The 25,714-nt window shown below is 43.6% G+C and overlaps 2 protein-coding genes across 4 annotated transcripts; one reads left to right on the forward strand and one right to left on the reverse strand.

The window, feature by feature from the left end:
* Positions 1–615: 615 nt before the first annotated feature.
* LOC106588339 (DNA-binding protein RFX5) lies at positions 616–15,687 on the reverse strand. 3 transcript variants are annotated; one of them, XM_014177217.2, is made up of 11 exons: positions 15,583–15,687; positions 5,203–5,352; positions 4,992–5,025; positions 4,816–4,898; positions 4,231–4,314; positions 3,562–3,687; positions 3,262–3,378; positions 2,867–2,945; positions 2,550–2,748; positions 2,313–2,410; positions 616–2,178 (listed from the first exon to the last, which is right to left on the reverse strand). In XM_014177217.2, the coding sequence occupies exons 2-11, from the start codon at positions 5,310–5,312 to the stop codon at positions 1,123–1,125; spliced, it is 1,986 nt and encodes a 661-aa protein (XP_014032692.2). In that variant the 5' UTR covers positions 5,313–5,352; positions 15,583–15,687; the 3' UTR covers positions 616–1,122. The 3 variants fall into 3 exon arrangements, with proteins under 3 accessions (XP_014032692.2, XP_014032694.2, XP_014032693.2); XM_014177218.2 differs by having other exon boundaries at positions 624–2,178; positions 2,316–2,410; XM_014177219.2 differs by lacking the exon at positions 4,231–4,314 and having other exon boundaries at positions 618–2,178.
* Positions 15,688–16,094: 407 nt separating this feature from the next.
* On the forward strand, positions 16,095–20,373 carry LOC106588338 (proteasome subunit beta type-4). The gene is made up of 7 exons (XM_014177216.2): positions 16,095–16,342; positions 16,861–17,067; positions 18,713–18,859; positions 19,165–19,246; positions 19,626–19,742; positions 19,873–19,961; positions 20,209–20,373. Exons 1-7 carry the CDS (start codon positions 16,227–16,229, stop codon positions 20,219–20,221), a joined length of 771 nt encoding a protein of 256 aa, XP_014032691.1. The 5' UTR covers positions 16,095–16,226; the 3' UTR covers positions 20,222–20,373.
* Positions 20,374–25,714: the final 5,341 nt, after the last annotated feature.

The following is a 25,714-nucleotide window of genomic DNA, read 5'->3' on the forward strand; positions in this document are numbered from 1 at the left end:
TCGTTTTTCAACCACTCCACAAATTTCTTGTTAACAAACTATAGTTTTGGCAAGTGGGTTAGGACATCTACTTTGTGCATGACACAAGTAATTATTCCAACAATTGTTTACGGACAGATCATTTCACTTATAATTCTCCTGTTGCAGGAGGAATTGGTGCACTTCACAAAATAGATGGCATCATGAGGGAGGACAATTATGTGGATATATTGACGCAATATCTCAAGACATCAGTCAGGAAGTTAAACCTTGGTCGCAAATGGGTCTTCCAAATGGACAATGACCCCAAGCATACTTCCAAAGTTGTGGCAAAATGGCTTAAGGACAACAAAGTCAAGGTATTGGAGTGGCCATCACAAAGCCCTGACCTCGATCCTATAGAAAATTGGTGGGCAGAACTGAAAAAGCGTGTGCGAGCAAGGAGGCCTACAAAACTGACTCAGTTACACCAGCTCTGTCAGGAGGAATGGGCCAAAATTCACCCAACTTATTGTGGGAAGCTTGTGGAAGGCTACCTGAAACGTTTGACCCAAGTTAAACAATTTAAAGGCAATGCTACCAAATACTAATTGAGTGTATGTGAACTTGTGACCCACTGGGAATGTGATGAAAGAAATAAAAGCTGAAATAAATCATTCTCGTTACTGTTATTCTGACACTTCACATTCTTAAAATAAAGTGGTGATCCTAACTGACCTAAGACAGGGAATTTTTACTAGGATTACATGTCAGTAATTGTGAAAAACTGAGTTCAAATGTATTTGGCTAAGGTGTATGTAAACTTCCGACTTCAACTGTATATTATAAAAAATAAAAAAACACTGAGGGGAGTTCCTCTCAGGGAGAGTAGCACTTAAAACCTTGTAAGGTCCGAACCCGTAAATACCCCCTCCTCGTCATCAGAACTACGGAACTGCTCACAATTACAAAGACAAACATGCAGTTAGAGTCACAGCAACGAGTTATAAATGGAAGGTCAACAGGGATTAATAGTGTTTTGGCTTCATCGATCCTTCTTGGCTCTCTGCGCTGCCAATCTTGGATTTCCACCAATCGGGGAGAAGACGCTACCTGGGAGAAGATGATTGGGGGTGGTTATCCTCACCCTGAAGGTAGTGCTCCTTAGTCTCTGGGACAAGGAAGGCCAGGGCTAGGTTCTTTAGAGCTGTCATCGGGTGTGGGGCCGCCCTCCGACCTAGCCTGGCCAGTGGGGGTAGAGCTAGCCTGGGCAGTGGGGTTCGGCAGATTGTCCGAAGGCGCCATGGGGGTGAGGGTAATCTCCACCTCCCCTCGATCCTCCAGCACAGTGGGCAGGGGCAGGCGGTGCTGGGGGGTAGACTGGGAGTTGTTGTTGTTCTTGGTGATGATGGTGGGTGGTCTCGGGGCCCTCTGGATGACCTCTACCATGGCCCTGCCCATGTCCCAGTTTGTGTGACTGGCCCCTGACAGCAGCAGCACGGGCCGTGGGTCAGTTTCGAGCACCACGCCCCGGTGCTCTGGGTCGCCTGTGTCCGCTACCGAATGCAGCTGACCTAGCACCAAGGCCTGCTGGTCCTGGAATACGACCTCCACCACCTGGGAGGAGGAGGAAGAGCAGGCTTTCTGGATCACCCCTCCGGTGAGGGAATTCATGATAGGGGCTTGGTTGACCGAGGGTAAGGGTGGATTGGGCGGCTGCGGGGGGGCGGTGTCCTCTGGCCGTGGCTTCCTGGGTCGCCCTCGTTTCCGTTTGGCCGGCGTGCCTCCCGGCCCGGGGCCCCCGCTTGCTGCCTCGGGGGCCCGTTTGCCCGCTGTGCGGGCCCTCTGCACCACCGACATTGGTGCCACGGGCGCCATAGTGTTTGGCGGGGCTTTTTCCCTGTCGGGGTAGGAGAGGCTGACGCTCTGGGGGAGGATCATGACGGGGAGAGCGCCCCCTTGCTGCTGGGGCAGGGCAGTCATTGTGATGACTTTCACGCCACCTGTGTCTTTGGGCGCCAGGGAGGGGGGCGAGGAGCGCACCGAAAGCTGGGACTTTTCCGGGATGGAGCTGCGAGGCAGGATTCGGGGCAAGTGCTTCATCAGAGCCTCCACCTGCGATTCGCGACCCCCCGGGCGTACCGACTCCGCACCTTTAATTGGCTTGTCACTGGACTGCAGTTTCCCTGGCAACGACTGATCCCCAACGTCTTTATCCCTCTGAGAGAAACAACATCAATGTGTTACATAAACTCAATATAAGTAGACATGGCTCATTATTACAACTTCCAGCCCAGCAGTTTGTTCATGTACTTTGCGTTTAGTCTTTGAAAAGGTATTGTTGATGCACTCACTACCTTAGCTTCAGAGCCGCTCCCTTCCGTCTCCGGCCCACCTCCTTTGGATGGTACTGGGTTCTTCTTGATCACCTTGTGGGGCTTTGCAGGACCTCCTGTGAGACAGAGAAAAATCACAAATGATTACAAGAAATTCCAACCATAAGATGGTTGCGGATGGTATTGGAGATGACTGAACACAGTGTAACGAGGACGACTGAACACAGTATGATGGAAATGAGGACACAGACTCACCTGCCATCGCGGCAGAAGTGACGAGTTCAGCTTGGCTGCAGCGCGGGTTGACGATGTGCTCCTGCACAAGAAAACGGGCGATCTCGACCACTGTGTCAAAGGAACGCTTGAGGATCTTCTGGGCCCAATCACAGATGAGCTCACAAGCCGCCTCCGTCACCTCTTGCTTGTAGGTCTGCACCAGCTCCGTCAGCTCCGACTACATGGACGTACAGCCTTAATCACTACTGACAGTCATTTTTGCACTTAGCACACTACCATTGCTTTTGCTATAGCTATCATCTAACCAGGAAGTGCAGTTGGCTAGTCATACATACCGGGTCGTTTTTCAGGTCCAGGTTTGGCAACAGTGGCATGTTGAGCACCGTCTTCCTGCGGATTCCACTATAACAATACGTGTCAGCGGAAGAGTTAAGGAAGAACTGTAGACAGAAAGGGGAACCCCACCCTCTCCACTTGTCAATCGATTATAGTAATACTTTTTTGATCCTTTATACTCTGTGGCATCATTCTATCCGCATTTCCTACATTGTGCAACAATGTAAAATAGGATGCATTGAAGTATGGGTGAATCCCTGAATTCCATCCAGCATTCAGGGAGACACTTGAATATTTCATTTACAGGTGTCAATGCAGTTGTGGCAAAAAATAAATTGTGTTAAAATGCTTAAAGGGCCTCCCAAAACAACCTCGTGACAGACTGAAAGGATATTTGGACTGTCCCCTGCCACCGAGCCTCCGGGCTTTGATGTTGGGGAAGATGTCACGGATGATCTTCCCAAAGTTGGCAGCGCTCAGAGGCCGGTGCTGCAGGTTTTCACAGTATCTCCTGGGGGGATTAGAGTGTAAGAGATCATAACATTAGCTGGGTTGTTTTCATTAGGGCACACTGTAGCAAAGCGTTTAAAACGGATAACGAAAATGAGTATTTCTTATTGATGTCCAGGTAGTCCGGGTTCACAAGTACATTTGTAAGTCACAGTCACAGCTGTGCCTCATGACATGAACTTACTTGTAAGTCTCGTAGACGTCTTGCTTGGGCAGGCAGGTGTCTGCGTGCTCCTCCAGGTGGCTACGGATCCAGTTGCAGGTGTGCAGCTGGTCAGCTGTGTTGAAGGAGCTGGGGTCACTGCTGCTGCTGCTCAGGACAAACACAGCAAAGCAGTACATCTCAGCAGCCATGTTTTGCTGATAAAAAAATATATTTTTCTTGTGGCGGGAAAGAAAGGGACAGTTCAATGTAGACATTTTGAAAGAAGTTAAGGCGGTGAACATTAAAAAAAAAAAATCTAAGGAGGAGATATACACATCCCCAACCGGTGCTGGGCCCCCCCAAAAAGAAAGATGAAAAGCCAGCACAAGGCTCATGTTGCTGCTGTTTTATTCCAGCTCAAACATGCATTGCTGCACTGGCAATAATAATAATCAATGTGCACTCACATTTTGGCAAGCAACTAAATAACAATCACAAATTGTCAATCATTGTGTCAACTGTTTATAACAGATTTATAAACTATTCACTATATTATTTAGTTTATAAACTACTTATAATCACATTTATGAATTGTTGTAAGTGTAAAGTGTTATGGGGGGGGGGTGTAAGTCAGTATGTGACTGGGTTATTGAGCTTTGTATACATGTTGACAATAACACCCATGAAAACGTGGACCTCTTCCCTTACCTTGGCAGTGTTCTCTCCTCCAAAGCTGACATCGATGCAGAAATACACCACCGCCTAAGTTGTGCCAGCGGGGCCATTGCCAGACTGAGAAAAAGAGTTTGGGGAATTTGGAGATGCGTGCATGTTCGAGATACATAGACCTGCATGGTCTGTTGAATCTCTGCATCTCAAACGCACACAATAACATCCAGATCAAAACTAAACTTAAACCACCAGCAGGTAGGTACAATGCACCCCCTTCTGGATGGACCACTGCGGCAACGCTTGCTTGCATGATACCTAATGTATCTCTGATGGACTGAATAGGAAATAAAACAAAATGGAGGAAGGCCATCCACGGTAGGGCTGCACATCATGAAAAAGACCTCCACCGTGCCACTGAGGACAAGCGGCAACAACGAAAGGAGAGGCTAAACATCAACCACTATCAGCCACTACCACCACACACACACTGGCCTCTTCAGTGGGATTTGTGGGTCATACATCAGCCTCTTCAGTCATCTGAAGAGCCACAAATATGCTCCTCCAGGAGGACAATCATAGAGTGCTAGACCCAGAGTGATTGCTGATGATAATGATGCTCACCTTTTCTCCCCTGAACTGGGGCCAGAAGGCAGCTGGAGGTAAAGGTACAGTTTGTCGTTGTCAGAGAAGCGCTGCACATCTTGCTGTGGGTAGGAGAGACATAGGATACAATCTGGGTCGTTCATAGACAAGGCAATTCATACACAGAGCAATACCAAAGATATCTTGGCACTCACCAGGATAACGTCCACTCTGCTCTGTACATTCTTACTGTGAAAAGAAACAGCTATTACAAACACATTTCTGCAGACGTTCTAATGACACTGATGGATAAGCTGTATGAGATAAAGGGCAGGAAATGTTGGAGAGGGTGCTGATACTACACAATATTTTAGTCCATTTTGATGATTTAAGCAGTGGCTGTGTGGACAGAGGTGTGGGACTTACGAGATGTTGCTCTTTAGTTTCTGCAGCAGCAGGCTAGGCTCTGTGTCTCCCTCTTCTGAGTCCAGCCCCTCCCGCTTGGAGGGGTCCGCCTTCAGCCTGTCCTCCGTCATTGTTTGCTCACACAGCGGTGGCAAACACACCCTGAGGCCTCTGAAATTAGGAGAGGAGGGGTAATTGTGATAACACTGTTCTAAGCACTGTGGAATTTGCTGGGGGCTGTCATTTGATATTTTAAAAGCAACTTTTAGTTTTAGTTGAGGATGGAAAATCTATCCCTCCACATCCAATAACGCTCGTTTTTGGACATGCACAATGTTAGTGAATTTTCAACTGATAAGCTGCCCAACAAGACAAGACAGAAGAAGCCTTAATTTCGTTTCATTTAAATCGAAATGGAAACTATGGATCATATCTGACTATGATGATGGTACTACTGATAGGAGTTAGTTTCTGATTAAATCCACCAATGGAGTGGAGCAGAGACCAGGCTTTGTGGAATTCAGCTCCAATTACATCGATTTGCCCAAGGTCAATACTTAAAAAAATATCTATGACTAAACCCTTACCTATATTTATCCTCTTTATTTGCATGCCTTTCTTTGATTGCTGAAATCCACACTTTAAAAGAATACAACCATTGACTGTTTGCTCATTGCTCAACAGGTAGCTTAGTGGTTAGAGCGTTGGGCCAGTAACCAAAAGGTTACTGGATCAAATCCCTGAGCTGACAAGGTACAAATCTGTTGTTCTGCCACAAGGCAGTTAACGCACTGTTCCCCAGTAGGCCATCATTGTAAATAAGAATTTGTTCTTAACTGACTTGCCTAGTAATATAAAGGTTCAATTAAAAAAGTAAGATGGCAACGCAAATGCGGATGTGCCAATTGAATCTCACCAAGGAAACTGTCAGTGAGTATTTGATAAAAATGTATTGAAAAGTGGTAAAAAGTCTGGAAAGTTGCATAAACTAGGCTGGATTCTGTGCAAGAATTAAGGCTATTGGCTATCTGACAGGCTCACTTTGCCGTTTAACTCGTCATCTTTCTTCTCGAATCCGCAGGACATAAAACAATATAGAGGTAAGATGGATATCGATTTTGAGACATGACATGTAGTATTTTCATATTTTGGTATACACTTTTCATATTAATTCAAAATACCTGTTCTTTTTTCCAGGATTTCTCACAAAAACAAGCGTATCTCTGTGAAAATGTCAACGGAGCACTGAGCATATACCAAGATTTTTTCAAAGCCTTTTACATTTAATTCAGCTCGTGTCAAGCTAATTTTGATTTTTGTGACCCGCGGAAACAACTTTGAATATGACGACCACAAAATGTAATATCATCAAAAGGGGAAACCTGCACCGCTACGTCAACAGAGCTCTGTGGTTATTATTGTATGTATTAGGTTACGAAATCCAACTTGTTGGATACAACGTTAATGATATGTTAGAGAAATACCCCACTGAACGATTCAGAACATGAATAATCATATTTATCTGGGTAAAATGTATTTTAGTGAAATTTCATCACCAAAGCGCATTTTTACCCACTCTGGGCAGAGTGGCTGGACATCCTAAATCAGGGTTCCCCAACTGGCTGATTTTATTTGTCCCCCCAAGTTTGCCGAAAAAGAAAAAAAAAGACTCTAAAGATACCATAAAAGCAGCTCTAACGTGATGTCCAAACTGGCTACGCGTGTGCGTTTGCATGTTGAGTTTGTCTATCCCCACCAGACGTGATCAGGACACAGAGGTTGAAATATCAAAATGGACTCTGAACTATATTAATTTGGGGACAGGTCGAAACATATGAAACATTAATGGATATTTAGCTAGCTAGCTTGCTTGCTGTTGCTAGATAATATGTCCTGGGATATAAACACTGGGTATTACATGTACAAGGTCCTTTTTTGCTGGATCTTTGTAGAATATCGACCTATTTTGAGTCACATAAAATCATGTGTTCTCTACTCCGACAATTAATCCAAAGATAAAAGGGGAAACCTAGTTAGTTTCTAGTAACCTCTCCTAGTTCAGTCATCATCTTCTGTGGATTTTATATGGCGGTTGTCAACCAACTTTAAGGTGCCTTACTGCAACCAACTGGACTGGAGTGTGGACCTCGTTCATCTTTCAATCACCCACGTGGGTATATGCTCATAAAAACCAACGAGTAGATGGGAGAGGTGGGACTTGCAGCACATCAAGCGTCTAAAATAGAGCCAAGTTCTATTTTAGCGCCTGGCTACGCAGACACTTGTTGACGCACACGAGCAATTTGGATGAAATTATTGAATAACATGCATGGGTACATATATTTTGAAACACTTGGGCACGCAATGCGGCCGGTGTTGTCAGCATATAAGTGATTTTAATTTTGGAAATCTGTTCCAAAGTATTATAATATAGAATATGATATATTCCAACGCATAATAGAGATATATACAGTGCGTTCCCAAATTATTGACACCCTTGATAAAAAATTGCAATAATGACTGTATAAAATAAATAATCCAAATACTGAGCTATATTGTATTCAAAAATAATAATTGGGAAATTACAGTGCCTTTAGAAAGTATTCACACCCCTTGACTTTTTCCACATTTTGTTGTGTTGCAGACTGAATTTACAATTTGCTTAACAAGTCACTTAATAAGTTGCATGGACTCTGTGTGCAATAATAGTGTTTAGCATGATTTTTGAATGACTACCTCATCTCTGTACCCTACACATACAATTATTTGTAAGGTCCCACAAAGACCAGGGAGGTTTTCCAATGCCTCACAAAGAAGGGCGCCTATTGGTAGATGGGTAAAAATGTAAAAAGGCAGACATTGAATATCCTTTTGAGAATGGTAAAGTTATTAATTACACTTTGGATGGTATATCAATTCACCCAATCACTACATAGATACAGGGGTCCTCCTAACTCAGTTTCGTAGAGGAAACCACTCAGGGATTTCACCATGAAGTCAATGGTGACTTTAAGACAGTTACAGAATGTTATGGCTATGATAGGAGAAAACTGAGGATGGATCAACAACATTGTAGTAACTCCACAATACTAACATAATTGACAGAGTGAAAAGAAGGAAGCCTGTACATAATAAAAAATATTCAAAAACATGCACCTGTTTGCTGTGGTGTAAAGTACTTAAGTAAAAATGCTTTAAAGTACTACTTAAGTCGTTTTTTGGGGTATCTGTATTTTACTTTATATTTTTGGCAACTTTTACTTCACTACATTCCTAAAGAAAATAATTTAGTTTTTACTCCATACATTTTTCCGGACACCCAAAAGTACTCGCTCCATTTTGAATGCTTAGCAGGACAGGAAAAGGGTCCAATTCATGCTCTTATCAAGACAATATCCCTGGTCATCCCTACTGCCTCTGATCTGGCGGACTCACTAAACACACATGCTTTGTTTGTAAATGATGTCTGAGTGGAGTGTGCCCCTGGCTTTCCTTGAATAAAAAAAAAACTAGAAAATGGAGCCATCTGGTTAGCTTAATATAAGGAATTTTAAATTATTTGTACTTTGACTTTTGATACTTAATTATATTTGAGCAATTACATTTACTTTTGATACTTAAGTATATTTAAAACCAAATTCTTTTAGACTTTTACTCAAGTAGTATTTTACTGGGTGACTTTCACTTTTACTTGAGTCATTTTCTATTAAGGAATCTTTAGTATGACAATTGGGTACTTTTTCCACCACTGCCTGTTTTTATCAAGGCACTAAAGTAATAATGCAAAAAAATGTGGCAAAGCAATTCACTTTTTGTCCTGAATACAAAGTGTTATTATTGGGGAAAATACAATACAACACATTACTGAATACCACTCTCCATATTTTCAAGCATAGTGGTGGCTGCATCATGTTACGGGTATGCTTGTAATCGTTAAGGACTGGATTATTTTTCAGGATACAAAATAAATGGAATGGAGCTAAGCACAGGCAAAATCCTAGAGGAAAACCTGGTTCAATCTGTTTTCCACCAGACACTTGGAGATGAATTCACCTTTCAGCAGGACAATAACCTAAAACACAAGGCCAAATCTATACTGGAGTTGCTTACGAAGAAGACAGTCAATGTTCCTGAGTAGCCAAATTACAGTTTTGACTTAAATCGTCATGAAAATCTATTGCAAGACCTGAAAATGGTTGTCTAGCAATGTTCAGCAACCAATTTGACAGAGCTTGAAGAATTTTGGAAATAATAATAATTGGCAAATGTTGCACAATCCAGGTCTTAGGGACTTACCCATAAAGACAACTGCAATCGCTGCCAAAGGTGCTTCTACAAATTTTTGACTCAGGGGTGTAACAAGTTCTTCCACAACTATCTCGACAAACCATTTCTGTATGGACCTCGCTTTGTGCACGGGTGCATTATCATGCTGAAACAGGAAAGGGCCTTCTCCAAACTGTTGCCACAAAGTTGGAAGCACAGAATCGTCTAGAATGTCATTGTATGCTGTAGCGTTAAGATTTCCATCACTGGAACTAAGGGGCCTAGCCCGAACCATGAAAAACAGCCCTAGACCATTATTCGTCCTCCACCAAACTTTACAGTTGGCACTACGCATTCGGGCAGGTAGTGTTCTTCTGGCATCCGCCAAACCCAGATTCTTCCGTCGGACTGCCAGATGGTGAAGCGTGATTCATCACTCCAGAGAACACCTTTCCACTGCTCCAGAATCCAATAGCTGTGAGCTTCACACCACTCTAGCCGACATTTGGAATTGCGCATGGTGATCTTAGGCTTGTGTGTGGCTGCTCGGCCATGGAAACCCATTTAATGAAGCTCCCGACAAATAGTTATTGTGTTGTCGTTGCTTCCAGAGGCAGTTTGGAACTCAGTAGTGAGTGTTGCAACCGAGGATAGACGATTTGTACGCGTTATGCGCTGCAGAACTCGGCGGTCCCATTCTGTGAGTGTGTGTGGCCTACCACTTCGCGGCTGAACCGTTGTTGCGCCTAGATGTTTACACTTCACAGTAACAGCACTTACAGTTGACCCGGGGCAGCTCTAGCAGGGCAGAAATTTGACTAACTTACAGTGCCTTGCGAAAGTATTCGGCCCCCTTGAACTTTTCGACCTTTTGCCACATTTCAGGCTTCAAACAAAGATATAAAACTGTAATTTTTTGTGAAGAATCAACAACAAGTGGGACACAATTATGAAGTGGAACGAAATTTATTGGATATTTCAAACTTTTTTAACAAATAAAAAACTGAAAAATTGGCCGTGCAAAATTATTCAGCCCCCTTAAGTTAATACTTTGTAGCGCCACCTTTTGCTGCGATTACAGCTGTAAGTCGCTTGGGGTATGTCTCTATCAGTTTTGCACATCGAGAGACTGACATTTTTGCCCATTCCTCCTTGCAAAACAGCTCGAGCTCAGTGAGGTTGGATGGAGAGCGTTTGTGAACAGCAGTTTTCAGTTCTTTCCACAGATTCTCGATTGGATTCAGGTCTGGACTTTGACTTGGCCATTCTAACACCTGGATATGTTTATTTGTGAACCATTCCATTGTAGATTTTGCTTTATGTTTTGGATCATTGTCTTGTTGGAAGACAAATCTCCGTCCCAGTCTCAGGTCTTTTGCAGACTCCATCAGGTTTTCTTCCAGAATGGTCCTGTATTTGGCTCCATCCATCTTCCCATCAATTTTAACCATCTTCCCTGCCCCTGCTGAAGAAAAGCAGGCCCGAACCATGATGCTGCCACCACCATGTTTGACAGTGGGGATGGTGTGTTCAGGGTGATGAGCTGTGTTGCTTTTACGCCAAACATAACGTTTTGCATTGTTGCCAAAAACTTCGATTTTGGTTTCATCTGACCAGAGCACCTTCTTCCACATGTTTGGTGTGTCTCCCAGGTGGCTAGTGGCAAACTTTAAACAAAACTTTTTATGGATATATTTAAGAAATGGCTTTCTTCTTGCCACTCTTCCATAAAGGCCAGATTTGTACAGTATACGACTGATTGTTGTCCTATGGACAGAGTCTCCCACCTCAGCTGTAGATCTCTGCAGTTCATCCAGAGTGATCATGGGCCTCTTGGCTGCATCTCTGATCAGTCTTCTCCTTGTATGAGCTGAAAGTTTAGAGGGACGGCCAGGTCTTCTTAGATTTGCAGTGGTCTGATACTCCTTCCATTTCAATATTATCGCTTGCACAGTGCTCCTTGGGATGTTTAAAGCTTGGGAAATCTTTTTGTATCCAAATCCGTCTTTAAACTTCTCCACAACAGTATCTCGGACCTGCCTGGTGTGTTCCTTGTTCTTCATGATGCTCTATGCGCTTTAAACGGACCTCTGAGACTATCACAGAGCAGGTGCATTTATACGGAGACTTGATTACACACAGGTGGATTCTATTTATCATCATTAGTCATTTAAGTCAACATTGGATCATTCAGAGATCCTCACTGAACTTCTGGAGAGAGTTTGCTGCACTGAAAGTAAAGGGGCTGAATAATTTTGCACGGCCAATTTTTCAGTTTTTTATTTGTTAAAAAAGTTTGAAATATCCAATAAATTTCGTTCCACTTCATGATTGTGTCCCACTTGTTGTTGATTCTTCACAAAAAATTACAGTTTTATATCTTTATGTTTACAGCCTGAAATGTGGCAAAAGGTTGAAAAGTTCAAGGGGGCCGAATACTTTCGCAAGGCACTGTACTTGTTGGAAAGGTGGCATCCTATGACAGTGCCACATTAAAAGGCACTGAGCTCTTCAGTATGGTCCATTCTACTGCCAATGTTTGTCTATGGAGATTGCATGGCTGTGTGCTTGATTTTGAACACCAGTCAGCAACAGGTGTGGTTGAAATAGCCTAAATAATCCACAAATTTGAAGATTTTTTTTCAATAAATTTGCCAACATTTTTGAAAAAATATTTTCACTCTCATTATTGGGTATTGTGTGTAGATGGTTGAGAAAAATATATATTTTATCCATCTTGAAAATAGGCTGTAACAATAAAATGTGGAATAAGTCAAGGGGTATGAATACTTTCTGAAGGCACTGTATATTATTTTATACTTTCAGAGAAATATATTTTGTTGAAATCAGTAATAGTTTCTTCTCACAAAAACGTAGGGGTCAAAATTATTAAGACCCCTATAGATTCTTATAAATACAGTAGTTAAAAGTTTAGTATTTGGTCCCATATTCCTAGCACGCAATGAGTAAATCAAGCTTGTGACTCTACAAACTTGTTGGATGCATTTGCATTTAGTTTTGGTTGTGTTTCAGATTATTTTGTGCCCAATTATAAATTAATGGTAAATGTATTGTGCCATTTTGGAATAACTTTTATTGTAAATAAGAACAGAATATGTTTCTAAACACTTATACATTACCCTAATATGGATGATTCTATGATTACGGATAGTCCTGAAATGAATAGTTAATAATGATGAGTGAGAAAGGAAGTTATAGAGGGTCAAAGATCATATCCCCAAGACATGCTAACCTCCCCTGTTATTGGTAATGGTGAGAGGTTAGCGTGTCTTGGGGGTATGATCTTTGACCCTCTATAACTTCTTTTCTCACTCGTCATTATTGTTTCAGGTCAGGATTATAATCAAGAATAGTCCTGCAAAAGTGAAATAGTCGTTTTTTTCATTGCAATCTCATGTCAATATATTCAATGTCGTATCAATATGAGCATTTTTTTTAATGAGAAAAACCTGAGTCTGGTGTGTACTGTATAGCCAAGATCAAGTACAGTGATGCGTGCTACAGCTACACTGAAGGGTGCAATTCGGGGCATTCCTGCATCTGCATTAACCTCTTTCTATTAGAGGTCGACCGATTATGATTTGTTTCGCTGCCAATACCGATTATTGGAGGGCCAAATGCCCCAATGCCGATTAATCGGACGATTTTTATTTTTTTGTAATAATGACAATTACAACAATACTGAATGAACACTTATTTTAACTTAATATAATACATCAATAAAATCAATTTAGCCTCAAATAAATAATGAAACATGTTCAATTTGGTTTAAATAATGCAAAAACAAAGTGTTGGAGAAGAAAGTAAAAGTGCAATATGTGCCATGTAAGAAAGCTAACGTTTAAGTGCCTTGCTCAGAACATGGGAACATATGAAAACTGGTGGTTCCTTTTAACGAGTCTTCAATATTCCCAGGTAAGAAGTTTTAGGTTGTAGTTATTATAGGAATTATAGGACTATTTCTCTCTATACCATTTATATTTCATATACCTTTGACTATTGGATGTTCTTATAGGCACTTTAGTATTGCCAGTGTAACAGTATAGCTTCCGTCCCTCTCCTCGCTCCTACCTGGGCTCGAACCAGGAACACATCGACAACAGCCACCCTCGAAGCAGCGTTACCCATGCAGAGCAAGGGGAACAACTACTCCAAGTCTCAGAGCGAGTGACGTTTGAAACACTATTAGCGCGCACCCTGCTAACTAACTAGCCATTTCACATTAAAAAAAAGTTACAAAAATATATATCTTTTTTTAAATCGGCAAATCGGTGGCCAAAAATACCGATTACCGATTGTTATGAAAACTTGAAATCGGCCCTAATTAATCGGCCATTCCGATTAATCGGTCGACCTCTACTTTCTATTGCTAAATTCTTAAGCTAGGACAGGCGGGAGCGCTCCAGTACAGTAGGTGGTGTTAATGCACAATAATGTTGGATGCCAGCCGCTAATACACCCCACAGAAGAAGGGGCGGGGGCGACAACGGTAGCTAGCTAGCCGTACACCGGTAGACAGTGTCCTTCGTCCCCACCTGTGATGCACCGTTTTCTTGCAGTTCTGTTAACTACAGTGGGGGCAGGTGTTTGGCAGGCAGGAGCGAAGGACACAGCAGGCAGGAGCGACACAGTGTGCTAGCTAGCACACGGTGTCCCTAACTATCAAGCTAGCTAACACACAGTGTCGCCTCAGCCTCCCGCCTGCTGTGCTAGCGTGTATTTCACCACCGCCTGTCGGCCCACAGCAGAAATCTGTGCCTGACAGGCAGGGGCGAAGGACACGACTTCCACAGCAAGTGGGAGGCGGGGGCGACACCGTGCCCTAGCTAATTAGCAAGCTAGCACACGGTGTCACTAACAAGCTAGCTAGTTCGCTAGCACGTGTTGTCCCCCCAGTCTCCCGTGCTAGCAGGAGGTGGGGTGACCGGTAGACAGTGTCCTTCGCCCCCGCTTGTCGGGCACTGTTTTCCTGCAGTTCTGTTAAAGATAGTGAGGGCAGGCAGGAGTGAAAGACATCGAGGTGGACTCCGCCAAAAAACTCACATAATACTTGTATTTTCCCTTTGACTCCACATTCAAAAGTGTCATAAGCATGAAGACATCGAGGAGGGGGGCATTCATCCAGGAACCAATGGGATGCTCATGGGGGGAGGGGTTCGTGAAGGAACCAATGGGATGCTCAAGGGATGACCACATGCAGGAACACCCCGAATTGCGGGCTGCAGTTGCACACTATTGCAGCTACAAGGCTGTCCCCAAAATAGAAAATAAGTCAATCAGTTGAACAGCCAGGGACACTCCCACTACGACACCCAACGCACTATCAGTGTCTGGAAAAATAATAATACTTGGGAGTAAAACATGCACGATGCTGTCTGCATTTCCAAAACATGACAAACTAGCGATTACGTAGGATAATTAAAACAGAAGTGTTCCTAATTATAAAGCTTGATTGGCATAATACAATGGCGCAATGACAGAGTGCAGCCGCTGCCAAGCTGGCTCACCCGGCTGTCACTAGCACGGTGCCGAAATACTATGAGGCATGGTTTTGGCGTACCAGTACCTGCCATGACATGAGTCTTTTTCTTACTAGCGTTGCAAACTACTCGCTTCCCTCTCAGCTAGCGACTTCCATTATTTGAGATGGTTAACAGTGGTTTTTTCATGTTACAGCGTATGCTATTCTATGGTCATGCGCTTTCAATTTGCATACTTCCCGCTTTATCGACACAACATGTTTCAATTCACTGTAGCTAGCTTGCTAGCTAGCCATCTCGCTAGGCACACACTGGTGGTCAGTTTTTTGGGAATAGAAAGCACATATTACAAACGAACAACAAATAAACTAGTTTGATAGGCATTTAACACATGTAGATTCACTGAATACTATTATTTAATCTTAGCAAGTGACTAACGTTAGCTGAACTTGATAGCTAGCTAGCTGGGCTAGCATTAGCAAGCAATGAAACACCTTTTGAAACATGAATTGTAACAGAATTCAAACTTTTTCAACAATATATCAAAGTAATGTTTAAATTGCGCATGTTATTCGGTGATATATATAATAAAAACCTATTTGACTATTTATTTTATAAAAGAAAAAGAAAGTACCTGAGCCAAAGATACAGCAAAAATCCCCTTTCAGATTTTTTTGTGATTGGACAAATATGTCATGTCTGCCTGACTACAAAGCAAACGTAAATTCCAATTGGTGGATTGTTCTAATTCTACTCGGATACCAAGTGTAACTTAAATTCTATTGGATCAATTGCTTTATTTTCTTGCTAAATATTATTCTGATAGGAGGCGTTATGGTTGGTCTGCCCAGTAACTGAGCTGATGGATCGTCTAAGAAAATTCTGCCTAGTGACAGAAACTTGATTGGTTTACCCATATATCAATATTTTATTTTATTTTGGGCTGACCGACCCTATGCACAGATCTAGAATCAGTTTACTACTCCTCTATCCTAACGTCGCCTTCTAAACACTGGAAACGTAAACCTGATCTAGTGCAATTTAACTCCACTCTGATTTTACTCCTTTCCTTTTGACTAAATCATCGAATATTTATAATAAAACTAACAGTTATTGATGAGTTTCTTGTTTTATTTATTATACCTCGGGTTAAGGTTTACATGTGGTTATAAATAAGAGACATAACGTTTGGGTTTTGTTAGAATTGTCTGCTTCCTGTATCCCATAATTCCATATTCTTTGCATCAAGCTGTGTCGTCACATCCGCACATTTGTAACATGGATCCAAGCGGTTTGAAGCTCAATTTCTGGGAGAATGGACCAAAACCCGGACAATTTTATTCGTTTCCTGGCAGCAGTTTAGCCCCAGGATGCGGACCTATCAAACACACTCTGTAAGCAAATCCTTTTGAGTGGAGATCCCTAATAATGTCATCCCACTTTCGATTTCCTCGGTACGCTGCAGTGCTGTATCATCATGGTGGAGCTAGCCGATGTAGTTAACGTTAGCTCACTGACTACTGCACTATTATTCAGTTGGGCTACTAGTTAGCGCGTGAACATATTCAGTTTAGCTATCTTATTCTATTTCGCACAAATTGACTGACGTGATAAGTTGCCCATCTATGCCTCGCCAGTTATCTACCTTATCATATTGCGCTTATGGGTAACTAATGCTAGTATGACATGGCAGTGAGGTAGCTATCTAGCTAACAAACTCACCACCATAAAGGATGCTGTAGAATCATAGAAGCATATTATGTAGCTAGTCCTACTCCCGCCATATATGTTATATTTGCGCGTGCATGAGTCTAAATGGACGTTCAACATGCATCCCTCTGTATTGCATTTTTAGTGTTACGTTAGCTTTCCCATGACAAACTATCTACATTTTTCCCTCCCCAAACTTTAGAAACCCCATGGTGACGGGAACATCAGTGCTGGGAGTGAAGTTTACAGGTGGAGTCATCATCGCAGCTGACATGCTGGGCTCCTATGGTTCCCTGGCACGGTTCCGTAACATCTCTCGTCTCATGAAGGTGAACGACACCACCATCCTGGGCGCTTCCGGCGACTACGCAGACTACCAGTACATGAAGCAGATAATCGAACAAATGGTGTAAGTTTGAGGTTTCTTTCAGAAAGATCTGATATGCTGTCTTGGTCCTTCATGGCGAATATTTACATTAATGTTTTAAAAGTATATATTTTAATGTATTTATTGTAGACTCTTGTTAAAAGGCACATACACAGAAAATGGAGTAGTTCATGATAATAGTGTGGTTTTAGAAAGGAGAAACAGCAAGATGCCCTCAGCTTTGTATGCTTAACTCAGTGACATTGGCACACAGAAGCAGATCTGACTATCTCTGTCAATGACATCAGTGCGTTTGCATATGCTAGTGTCAACATTCTTTATATACAGATATTATCCATTGACAGAAGTATATGCACAACATGAGAGGAAATAATTAAGGAATGAGGTTGCGTTAAACTCCAACTTTTTTCCCTAATCAGCCAATTGAAAGTTGCTTGGATGAGGTCTTTACTAGAAGGGAATACATTTCAGATGCGAGACCTCTTTTTCCAAGCAGTACCTTGTGAAAGGGATGAGGATTAAGCTTATTTTCCCTAGGTACCACATAACCGCTTCTAGCCGAACGTAATTGTAAGTAGAAAAATAACAAAGTGCTAGGCAGGTTGTGCTTTTGTTGGACGTCTTGGAATGCACCATCCCCCAACATTTCTGAATGTGTTTTATTGTTGTTTTTCTTCCTCCAGATACATTTGGAGATTAAGGAGTACATTTTCTTCCAATAGACAATTTTTAAAAAACAATTTGTTAAAAATGTAACCTTAATTTAACTAGGCAAGTCAGTTATGAACCAATTCTTATTTACAATGACGGCCAAACCCGGACGACGCTGGGCCAATTGTGCGCCGCCCCATGGGATTCTCAATCACGCTGGATGTGATACAGCTTGGAATTGAACTAGGGACCGTAGTGATGCCTCTTGCACTGAGATGCAGTGCCACTGAGATGCCCCGCTGTGCCATTCGGGAGACCAGGTGGTGCTACAGGGAGCATTGAACTGGAAAAAAATTGTGGAATGGTGTTCATTTTAACCACTGAAAAACGCAATTGAAATGAATTAATACATTCATTTATGTACATCTGTTTCTTTTGTTTTTTTACATCTTTAAAGAATTTGTAAAAATGATTGAGTACAATATTTTGCAAGGAGGGATACATTTGTACACCCAGATATCTAAAATGCTGGACCGCTGGGATATGTAACGGAATACATTACTCTCGTCTATTGTTCAGTGGTAGTAATGCAGACTTCCAATTTGGTCTTGTATCTTGCAATTTTGCTAAAATCATTAAAGATATCTAAAAGGTGGGGGAAAGAGTGAGAAACAATCTGGAGGAATAATATGTCATCAGTATAGAGATGTGATATTTGGTGCCATAGATTGTAATGGGATCATAGCAGACTGACTATGGGTTTGAGAGAAGGCAATTAACAATGAAGAGGACATCCTTGGTGTGCACTTCTGGAGATGTTTGCAGATTGGAGTATAGGGTCTGGATCATTGATACAAAGTATAATAATGGGTTTTAAGGAGATTGGGGAAGGCTCTTTTTGTTTTAATGGTTTCTGGCAATAAGGAGTAATTTCCCTCACTTGGAGTGCTGAAACCTTTGCTTGGTTATCTCCCTGAGGACCACCACTGATCAGGTCTGTGTGTTTGCGTCCCAGGATCGACGAGGAGCTCCTGGGGGACGGTCACAGCTACAGCCCCAAAGCCATTCACTCCTGGTTGACACGGGTAATGTACAACCGCCGCAGCAAGATGAACCCACTGTGGAACACTGTGGTCGTTGGTGGATTCTACAATGGCGAGAGGTGGGATGATTTTTCAGCATCTTTAACTAGTCATTTTTTGTCCTTATCAGAAGTTATGCCAAGACATGGAAGTCTTGAAATTGCTTAGCAATTTAGGAGTGCCGTTGACAATGTTATCATGTTAGATTGAATAGTTTAACCATGACCGTGTTTTAAACCATGACCCTGGTTAGTTTTTGCCTTTTAACAAACCTCATACCATGGTCTTGATGTTAACATCAAACTGGCTTGAGACCTGCAGCTATAAATATTGTAACTAGCTCCATCAAAATAAATGCATAACTTGTCATCTTGTATTTCTCTAGCTTCCTGGGCTACGTGGACAAGCTGGGTGTGGCCTATGAGGCACCTACAGTGGCGACAGGGTTTGGTGCTTACCTGGCCCAGGTGAGGACAAATAAGCTAATGAACACACATGAGGGGACTACTACTGAGAGTCAGTAATAACTTCTATACATTTCATAGTTTAGAATGTATCTTTATAAATCGGAAAAATGCCATAGTTTCTATTCTCACGATTGGCTAAAGTAGTCATTTATTTTTAAAGTCGTCGAGCTACACGTTCATATAGAAATAGTGGCAACCCCTTCGGGGATAAGAAAAGGAATGAGTATAATTTGAAGTAATCTGTACTGCATGATGCGTCTGCATCAAATTCTGATGTTACTTCATGGTAATACTGTATGTGAAAATGAATGTTGGAGTTCAACACGGACCCTTGCAGTACGTATGGGTTTGTTTAAGGTTATTCTGTGTGTCCATGCAGCCCCTGATGAGGGAGGTGGTGGAGAACAAGGTGGAGATCACTAAGGATGAGGCGCGGGCGCTGATTGACCGCTGCCTTAAAGTGCTGTACTATCGCGATGCTCGCTCCTACAACAGGGTGAGTCGTTAAGTCTCGTAACACTCCTGAATTTTAATTAGTTATTTTCAACAGCATATAGTGAATGTTTGTTTTTGAAGCTACCAGTCTCATAGCTATTTGTGACATGACTGATGTGACTGTTTTTTAGCATGAGATTGCCATTGTGACAGAAGAAGGTGTGGAGATTGTTGGCCCCTTGTCCTGTGAGACCAACTGGGAAATTGCCCACATGGTCAGGTAGGTTATAGCCACATGACTCATCGTGACTGTCTAGTCAGAAGTGTCCAACAAGGTCCGTGAAGTTGGCATGTTTAGTGTACTTGTGTGTAGTACATCACTTGATAGGAAATTGTTTTTAAAGCTGCTGTCACTTGTCCTAAATTGATCATAACATTTAACTGAAAAGATGCTGTGTGAAATAATCCACAACGTATGTGCCTGTATCTCACGTGATATGAACATGTCATTTTCTTTTCTTTTGCAGTGGGTTTGAATGAGGACGATGTTGGCGATTCAGGACTGTACGTTACGCCACACTATCAGTCTGTTCCATGACATTCTAAAATGTTAGTGCTTTAATAAGACTGCTATGTAACCAATTTAGTTTTTCCCCCTTTTGTAATATGAAAAATAAATGTACATTTCTGAATGGGTGTGTTAATTAAACTTGAATGACAATCAGGCTTCAAATAAATCTGGTGAAGTTCTGAGAAATTAGATGTATATACTGTAATTGGAAAGGTCCACACACAAGCAGAGCTAAAGGTTCTTGGGGGGGAATAAGACACCTAAACACTTGTTTTTGGTTCAACCATACAGAACTGCACCGTTAGTACCTCAAAGGAAAACCCACCATTAAAGCAGGCTTGATGCTTTATTTGTTATTTAAAGATGGAAAATAAAAATGTAAATGAGCCCAGGGGTAGGATGTAATCCAAGAGAAAGCAGTCAGTAAGGCATTGAGATTTTCTTGGAACGCATGGTTGGTTTTCTTGAGGTAATTTATCACTGTGGACAGGATTTCTTTAAAGGCTAGATCACTTTCAGTACATAAACAAAAAGTAGATCAAATGAAGCAATGTCTGTCCACTTACGTGATAAAAATAGAGAAGCCGGTCTTTGGAGGATATATTGGCACGGGTGTTAGGTGAAGCATACATTTGTTATTTAGCAGACACTCTTATCCAGAGCAACTTACAGTAGTGAGTGCATACTGGTTCCCCCGTGGGAATCAAACCCACAACCCTGGTGTTGCAAGCGCCATGCTCTACCAACTGAGCTACAAGGGGCCATACATTCAAGTGAGTGAAGTTAAATATATCAAACAATCCCTACTAGAAGTGACATTTTGATCCCTATAAAAAAAACTCTCCCCAATTTCATATACAATTTGGTAGTTTAGTCTTGTCCCATCGCTGCAACTCCCCTATGGACTCGGGAGAGGTGACGGTCGAGAGCCATGCGTCCTCCGAAACGACCCTACCGAGCCACACTGCTTCGAAACACTGCTCGCTTAATCCTTGAAGCCAGCCGCACCAATGTGTCAGAGGAAACACTGTCCAGCTTGCAGGCGCTCCCGGCCTGCCACAACGAGTCGCTCACACATGTCGCTACACCCGTAATAACATCTGCTAAATGTGTATGTGACCAATTTAAAGCGCGATGGGACAAGGAAATCCCAGCCGGCCTAACCCGGACGACGCTGGACCAACTGTGCGCCGCATCATGGGTCTCCCGGTCACAGCACAGCCTGAGATCAAACCGATGCAGTGCCTCAGACCGCAACATTTTGATCTCTAAGCCAGCCTATGAATGACAGTTTCAATCAATTCTAAGAAGTTTGAGTACAAGTTATTTACAAAGTCTTTAGTCTACAGTGTTGATGGAAAGAGACTGATTAATTGCATAAAACAGGTTAGTCATATTTAATATGATTTAACCTTAGGGTTACACGTAAGTCAAAAACGTGTACCACAGCAGCTTGCGATAGAAAATGTACAAAAACACTTCATTATGTGAATGTTCCACCCACAAAATAGCAAAAGTTACCTCACCTTCCCAAGCGAAAGGAATGAATGTGTGCGCACTTAACAGGGGTTTGGTAAATTCTCCAGAGCTATATCATCTCTGCTTCAAATGTCATGATTCCCTTGGTTTGAAACAGTGTTGAATGATCCAAGTTCGTAGTCTCTACTGTGAGTTGCGTGTCCGCAAATTATCAATCTCAGTTTCCTCAAAGCCATGGAAAGATTCCAGATCGCTGTCCTTCTCAAACACCTGTTTAAGAGCTTGAGGGTTGGGTGTCGGCGAGGGCAAGGTGTACTCAGACGTAGTGTCCGAGACCACCCCTTTGTCCTCTGGCTCCACTTTCATTAGCACTTCAGAGCTCCTCTTTGCCGACTTTGCTTGAGAAAGCCCGACCAGAGCCTCGGTCAGGCTCTGTGCCAGTTCAGCTGGACCTTCCTCTCCTTCCTCCTGTGGCGGTGTGCTGACCATCACGAAGGACTGCTGGAGGATCTTGGGCTGCGTGGCCAAGCACGAGACCACGTCACCCAGACATTCCACCAGAAGTAGAGCCAGGTCGCCCGGCCCCAGAGCCACAGCTCCTTCATTCTGGGTGTGCATCTCGCACCAGCGGGCCTGCAGGAACTCCTTCATAACAGGCACTACGCACAGCTCCAGGGGCTGCAGGCGGCAGGAGCAGCCGATGGGGATCACTGCCGGCAGGGTGTTGCTGCTGTTGAGAGCGGCCAGGAAGTCATTGGCCAGGTGGCCGTGGTGGGTGTCCATGATCAACAGACCTTTTCCCCCCGCCTGGGGGTTCACGTGCTTCTGCCACACCTTAGAGAGCCACAGCTGGAGCCGCTCGTCGTCCGTAAAGCCCTCCGGGCGCGCCTCCAGGAAGACAGAGTTCGGGATGGCCTTGTGGAGGTGTGGAGGGTTGCCTTTGAGGAACACCATGGTGGGCAGCATGGTGCCATCGGCCAGCCCTGCTAGGACCACCTCTATCAGGGGCTCCCCGGTGCCGATCAACTGGAACGCCTCAGGGCTCGTCTTGAGCTTATCCAGGTCCAGGAACACAGAGAGCTCGTCGACACATCCCATGGAGGGTGGCCGGAAACCGACATCTTTGACCTGCTTGCAGACAAAGCGAGTGAAGATGCGGACGCTCTCGTAGACGTTGCGCGGCAGCGGGCGCTTGGCCGAGCAGGTGGCCTGCAGGCTGAGGTTGTGGCGGAGCATGAACTCCACAGCCCACTCGTAGAACTCACCGATCTCGTGCGACTCCTCCAAGGCCTGTGTGGCTGTCTGGAGCAGGTTTTCCTCTGTGACTGGCAGCTGCTGTTCCCGCTGGCACATGACCCACTCTGCGATGCGGTCCGTGCTCCAGATCCAGTCTTTCTGGAGGCGCTGGTTCTCCAGCTGCAGCATCCAGTCCTGGATGAGCTCTGGCTGGGTGCCAAAGCGCAGGGACGCCTGGGGGAAGCCGCTGCATAGGGCGTAGAGCAACACCTTCAGCTGGCGCAACGTCAATTTGGTTGCCCCTTCTTTCCTGGATTTGCCCATCCTGGCCTCTCCTCCATGGAACAGCTCTCCGTTGGACCCGTGGGACTCCACTGCCTGGGGTTCCATCACATGGCCCAATCCTCCGACCTTGGGGGTTGTCCAGGCACCATTGGATGGAGCAGTGGAGGGCATGGTTTTATTAGGACCAAGGACCGTGATAGTCATGCTGGGCTTGGAGTATAGGAGTGGTTTGATCGAGAGCTGGGTGGAACTATTGCCAGCTGGTAGCAGATGGATAGGCACAAAGGACCCACCTTGACCCGGGCTGATTTCCGTAATTACAAAGCTACAGGAGGAACGAAAACAAACATGTTCATTATTACATTTTTCAGGCAGCTCAGTCAATGACACACACATTTGATAATGCAGCAATGGAGTGTCACAGTGCTACCAATGTGTAAATAGACTTGAGAGCCAACTCCAGGTCTGTCCAGCAGTAAGTCATTTCACTCAATATGTAAGAGGATACTAAATACCTTTGAGAAGCCTCCTCGGGAACTTCTGGATGGAAAAAAGAAACATGAGAAAGGTTGTCATATAGAAAAGTTTGACCTTATACAAAGATACTTAAATATCAGAAGGTGGAACTCAAAACAATGTCTGGTCCCGTGTGGCTCTGTTGGTAGAGCATGGCGCTAGGTTTGTGGATTTGATTCCCATGATTCTCTGGATAAGAGCGTCTGCTAAATGACTAAAATGTAATGTAATTACCTTCCACCTCCGGCTTGTTGAAGCTTGCAGCATCATGGTCTTGGTGATCCACCAGATGGTTGGCCATCATATCTCCGACCTTGGTCTTGTAGTTACACGACGTGCACCTCATCTCATCCATTCTGACATGGGACCAACAGAGGGTTCAGAGTAGTCGGTATTAAATAAAAACACACTACATTCAGTTAAATACTGCTCAAAAAATTCAGACTAAATGATTTTTACCTTGGGTATGACTCGTACATGGCCAGATATTGGGTGGTGCTCTTACGAGTCACGTGGTTACTGCAAGTGAAAAGAGACAACCTGTCTCATACACCTTTTTCCAATCGCACACATAATTTCAATGACCTTCAATGGAAGAAATCATTTGGGAAATCTTCAGTTGACAAAATCTTGGTGTTGAGTGACATCACTCACTTGATCATGTGGTTGGCATAGGCGCGGGAGCAGCAGGTGCAATAACGACACAAGGAGCAGTGGACGTAGGTGGGGAAGTGGTTGGCAAAGTCGGGAATCTTAAAGGCGCACTCCATGCAGTTCTGTTGGGCCAGCGATGCACTGTGGGGAAGGAGGTGAAATGAAGGCAGAGGCAGGTTACCCATAGTGCACAGCGATGGAATGTCCAAGCTTATCCATTTTACACATTCAACACTGCTCCAAATTATAAACTGTCAACAGTTTTACGACAAAGCTAAACACTTTGTTTACAGTATTTATTTAAACACAATGGAGTCTGAACAAAGCTTGGAGTCAATTCCATTTCAAGTCAATCAAATCAGGGGGAAAAATGTCAACCCTCTTCTACCTCATCTGGAACTTAGTGAGCAGCTCCATCAGGCTCTCGACAGGCTTCTTCTTGGGCTCGGGTTTTTGGGGAGCAGACGGAACGTCAATCACTTTGGAGGGCCGGAGGTCTCCTCGGCCAGAAGACTCCTGATGGAAGTACTGCTTACCCTGCAGCGCGTAGGCCCTGATGGTCACCTGGAACAGAGAAATATTCTTAGACCACTCTACTAATATACATTACTAATATTCCCATTATGCACAGGGAAAATGCATACATCACAGCGATAGATTTTCCCATCACAGAGAAAGTACAGACAAAAATGCAGATTATAAACTGGGTGGGTCGAGCCCTGAATGCTGATTGGCTGACTGCCATGGTATATTAGACAATATACCACGGGTATGACGTAACATTTTTACAGCTCTAATTACGTTGGTAACCAGTTCATAATAGCAATAAGGCACCTCTGGGATATGTGGTATATGGTCAATGTACCACGACGAAGGGCTGAATCCAGGCACTCTGCGTTGTGTCATGCATAATAACAGCCCTTAGCCGTGGTATACCCCCTCGGGCCAAATTGATTAAATATCACACTCTAGCAATCACTCACACGTGCGCACATACATTGACACACACTCCTCACCTTGGTCCCAGGCTTCAGGCCCTCCAGCTGCCGTGGCTTGAGGTGGGTCTTGTGGTACTGCACCTTGTGCTCTGCCCGGTCCTTGGCAAAGAGGAACTGCAGCCGGCACCGGTCGCATTGAAACACAGTTTTTTTCTGCACATAAACACACAGGAAGAAAAACACAAGGAGGGTTTCAGAAAGAAAATGGAGTGGAAGAGACTCGCTGCCAACGGCCATAGATGTAGCATGTCACCTCATTGGGTTTACCTGGTGGCGGCTGTAGTGGTTCTGGTA

The sequence above is a fragment of the Salmo salar genome, chromosome ssa27 (assembly GCF_905237065.1).
Source record: "Salmo salar chromosome ssa27, Ssal_v3.1, whole genome shotgun sequence".
NCBI classification, from domain to species: Eukaryota; Metazoa; Chordata; class Actinopteri; order Salmoniformes; family Salmonidae; genus Salmo; species Salmo salar.

Coding starts and splice junctions, on each gene's coding strand:
- LOC106588339 (XM_014177217.2), bottom strand. CDS start 5,312: ATGACGGAGGACAGGCTGAAGGCGGACCCCTCCAAGCGGGAGGGGCTG. Junction 3,688..4,230: donor GAGGAGAGAACACTGCCAAG/GTAAGGGAAGAG, acceptor TGTCCTGAGCAG/CAGCAGCAGTGACCCCAGCT. Junction 2,946..3,261: donor GGTGGCAGGGGACAGTCCAA/ATATCCTTTCAG, acceptor TTCCGCTGACAC/GTATTGTTATAGTGGAATCC.
- LOC106588338 (XM_014177216.2), top strand. CDS start 16,227: ATGGATCCAAGCGGTTTGAAGCTCAATTTCTGGGAGAATGGACCAAAA. Junction 17,068..18,712: donor CAGATAATCGAACAAATGGT/GTAAGTTTGAGG, acceptor TTTGCGTCCCAG/GATCGACGAGGAGCTCCTGG. Junction 19,743..19,872: donor ATGCTCGCTCCTACAACAGG/GTGAGTCGTTAA, acceptor ACTGTTTTTTAG/CATGAGATTGCCATTGTGAC.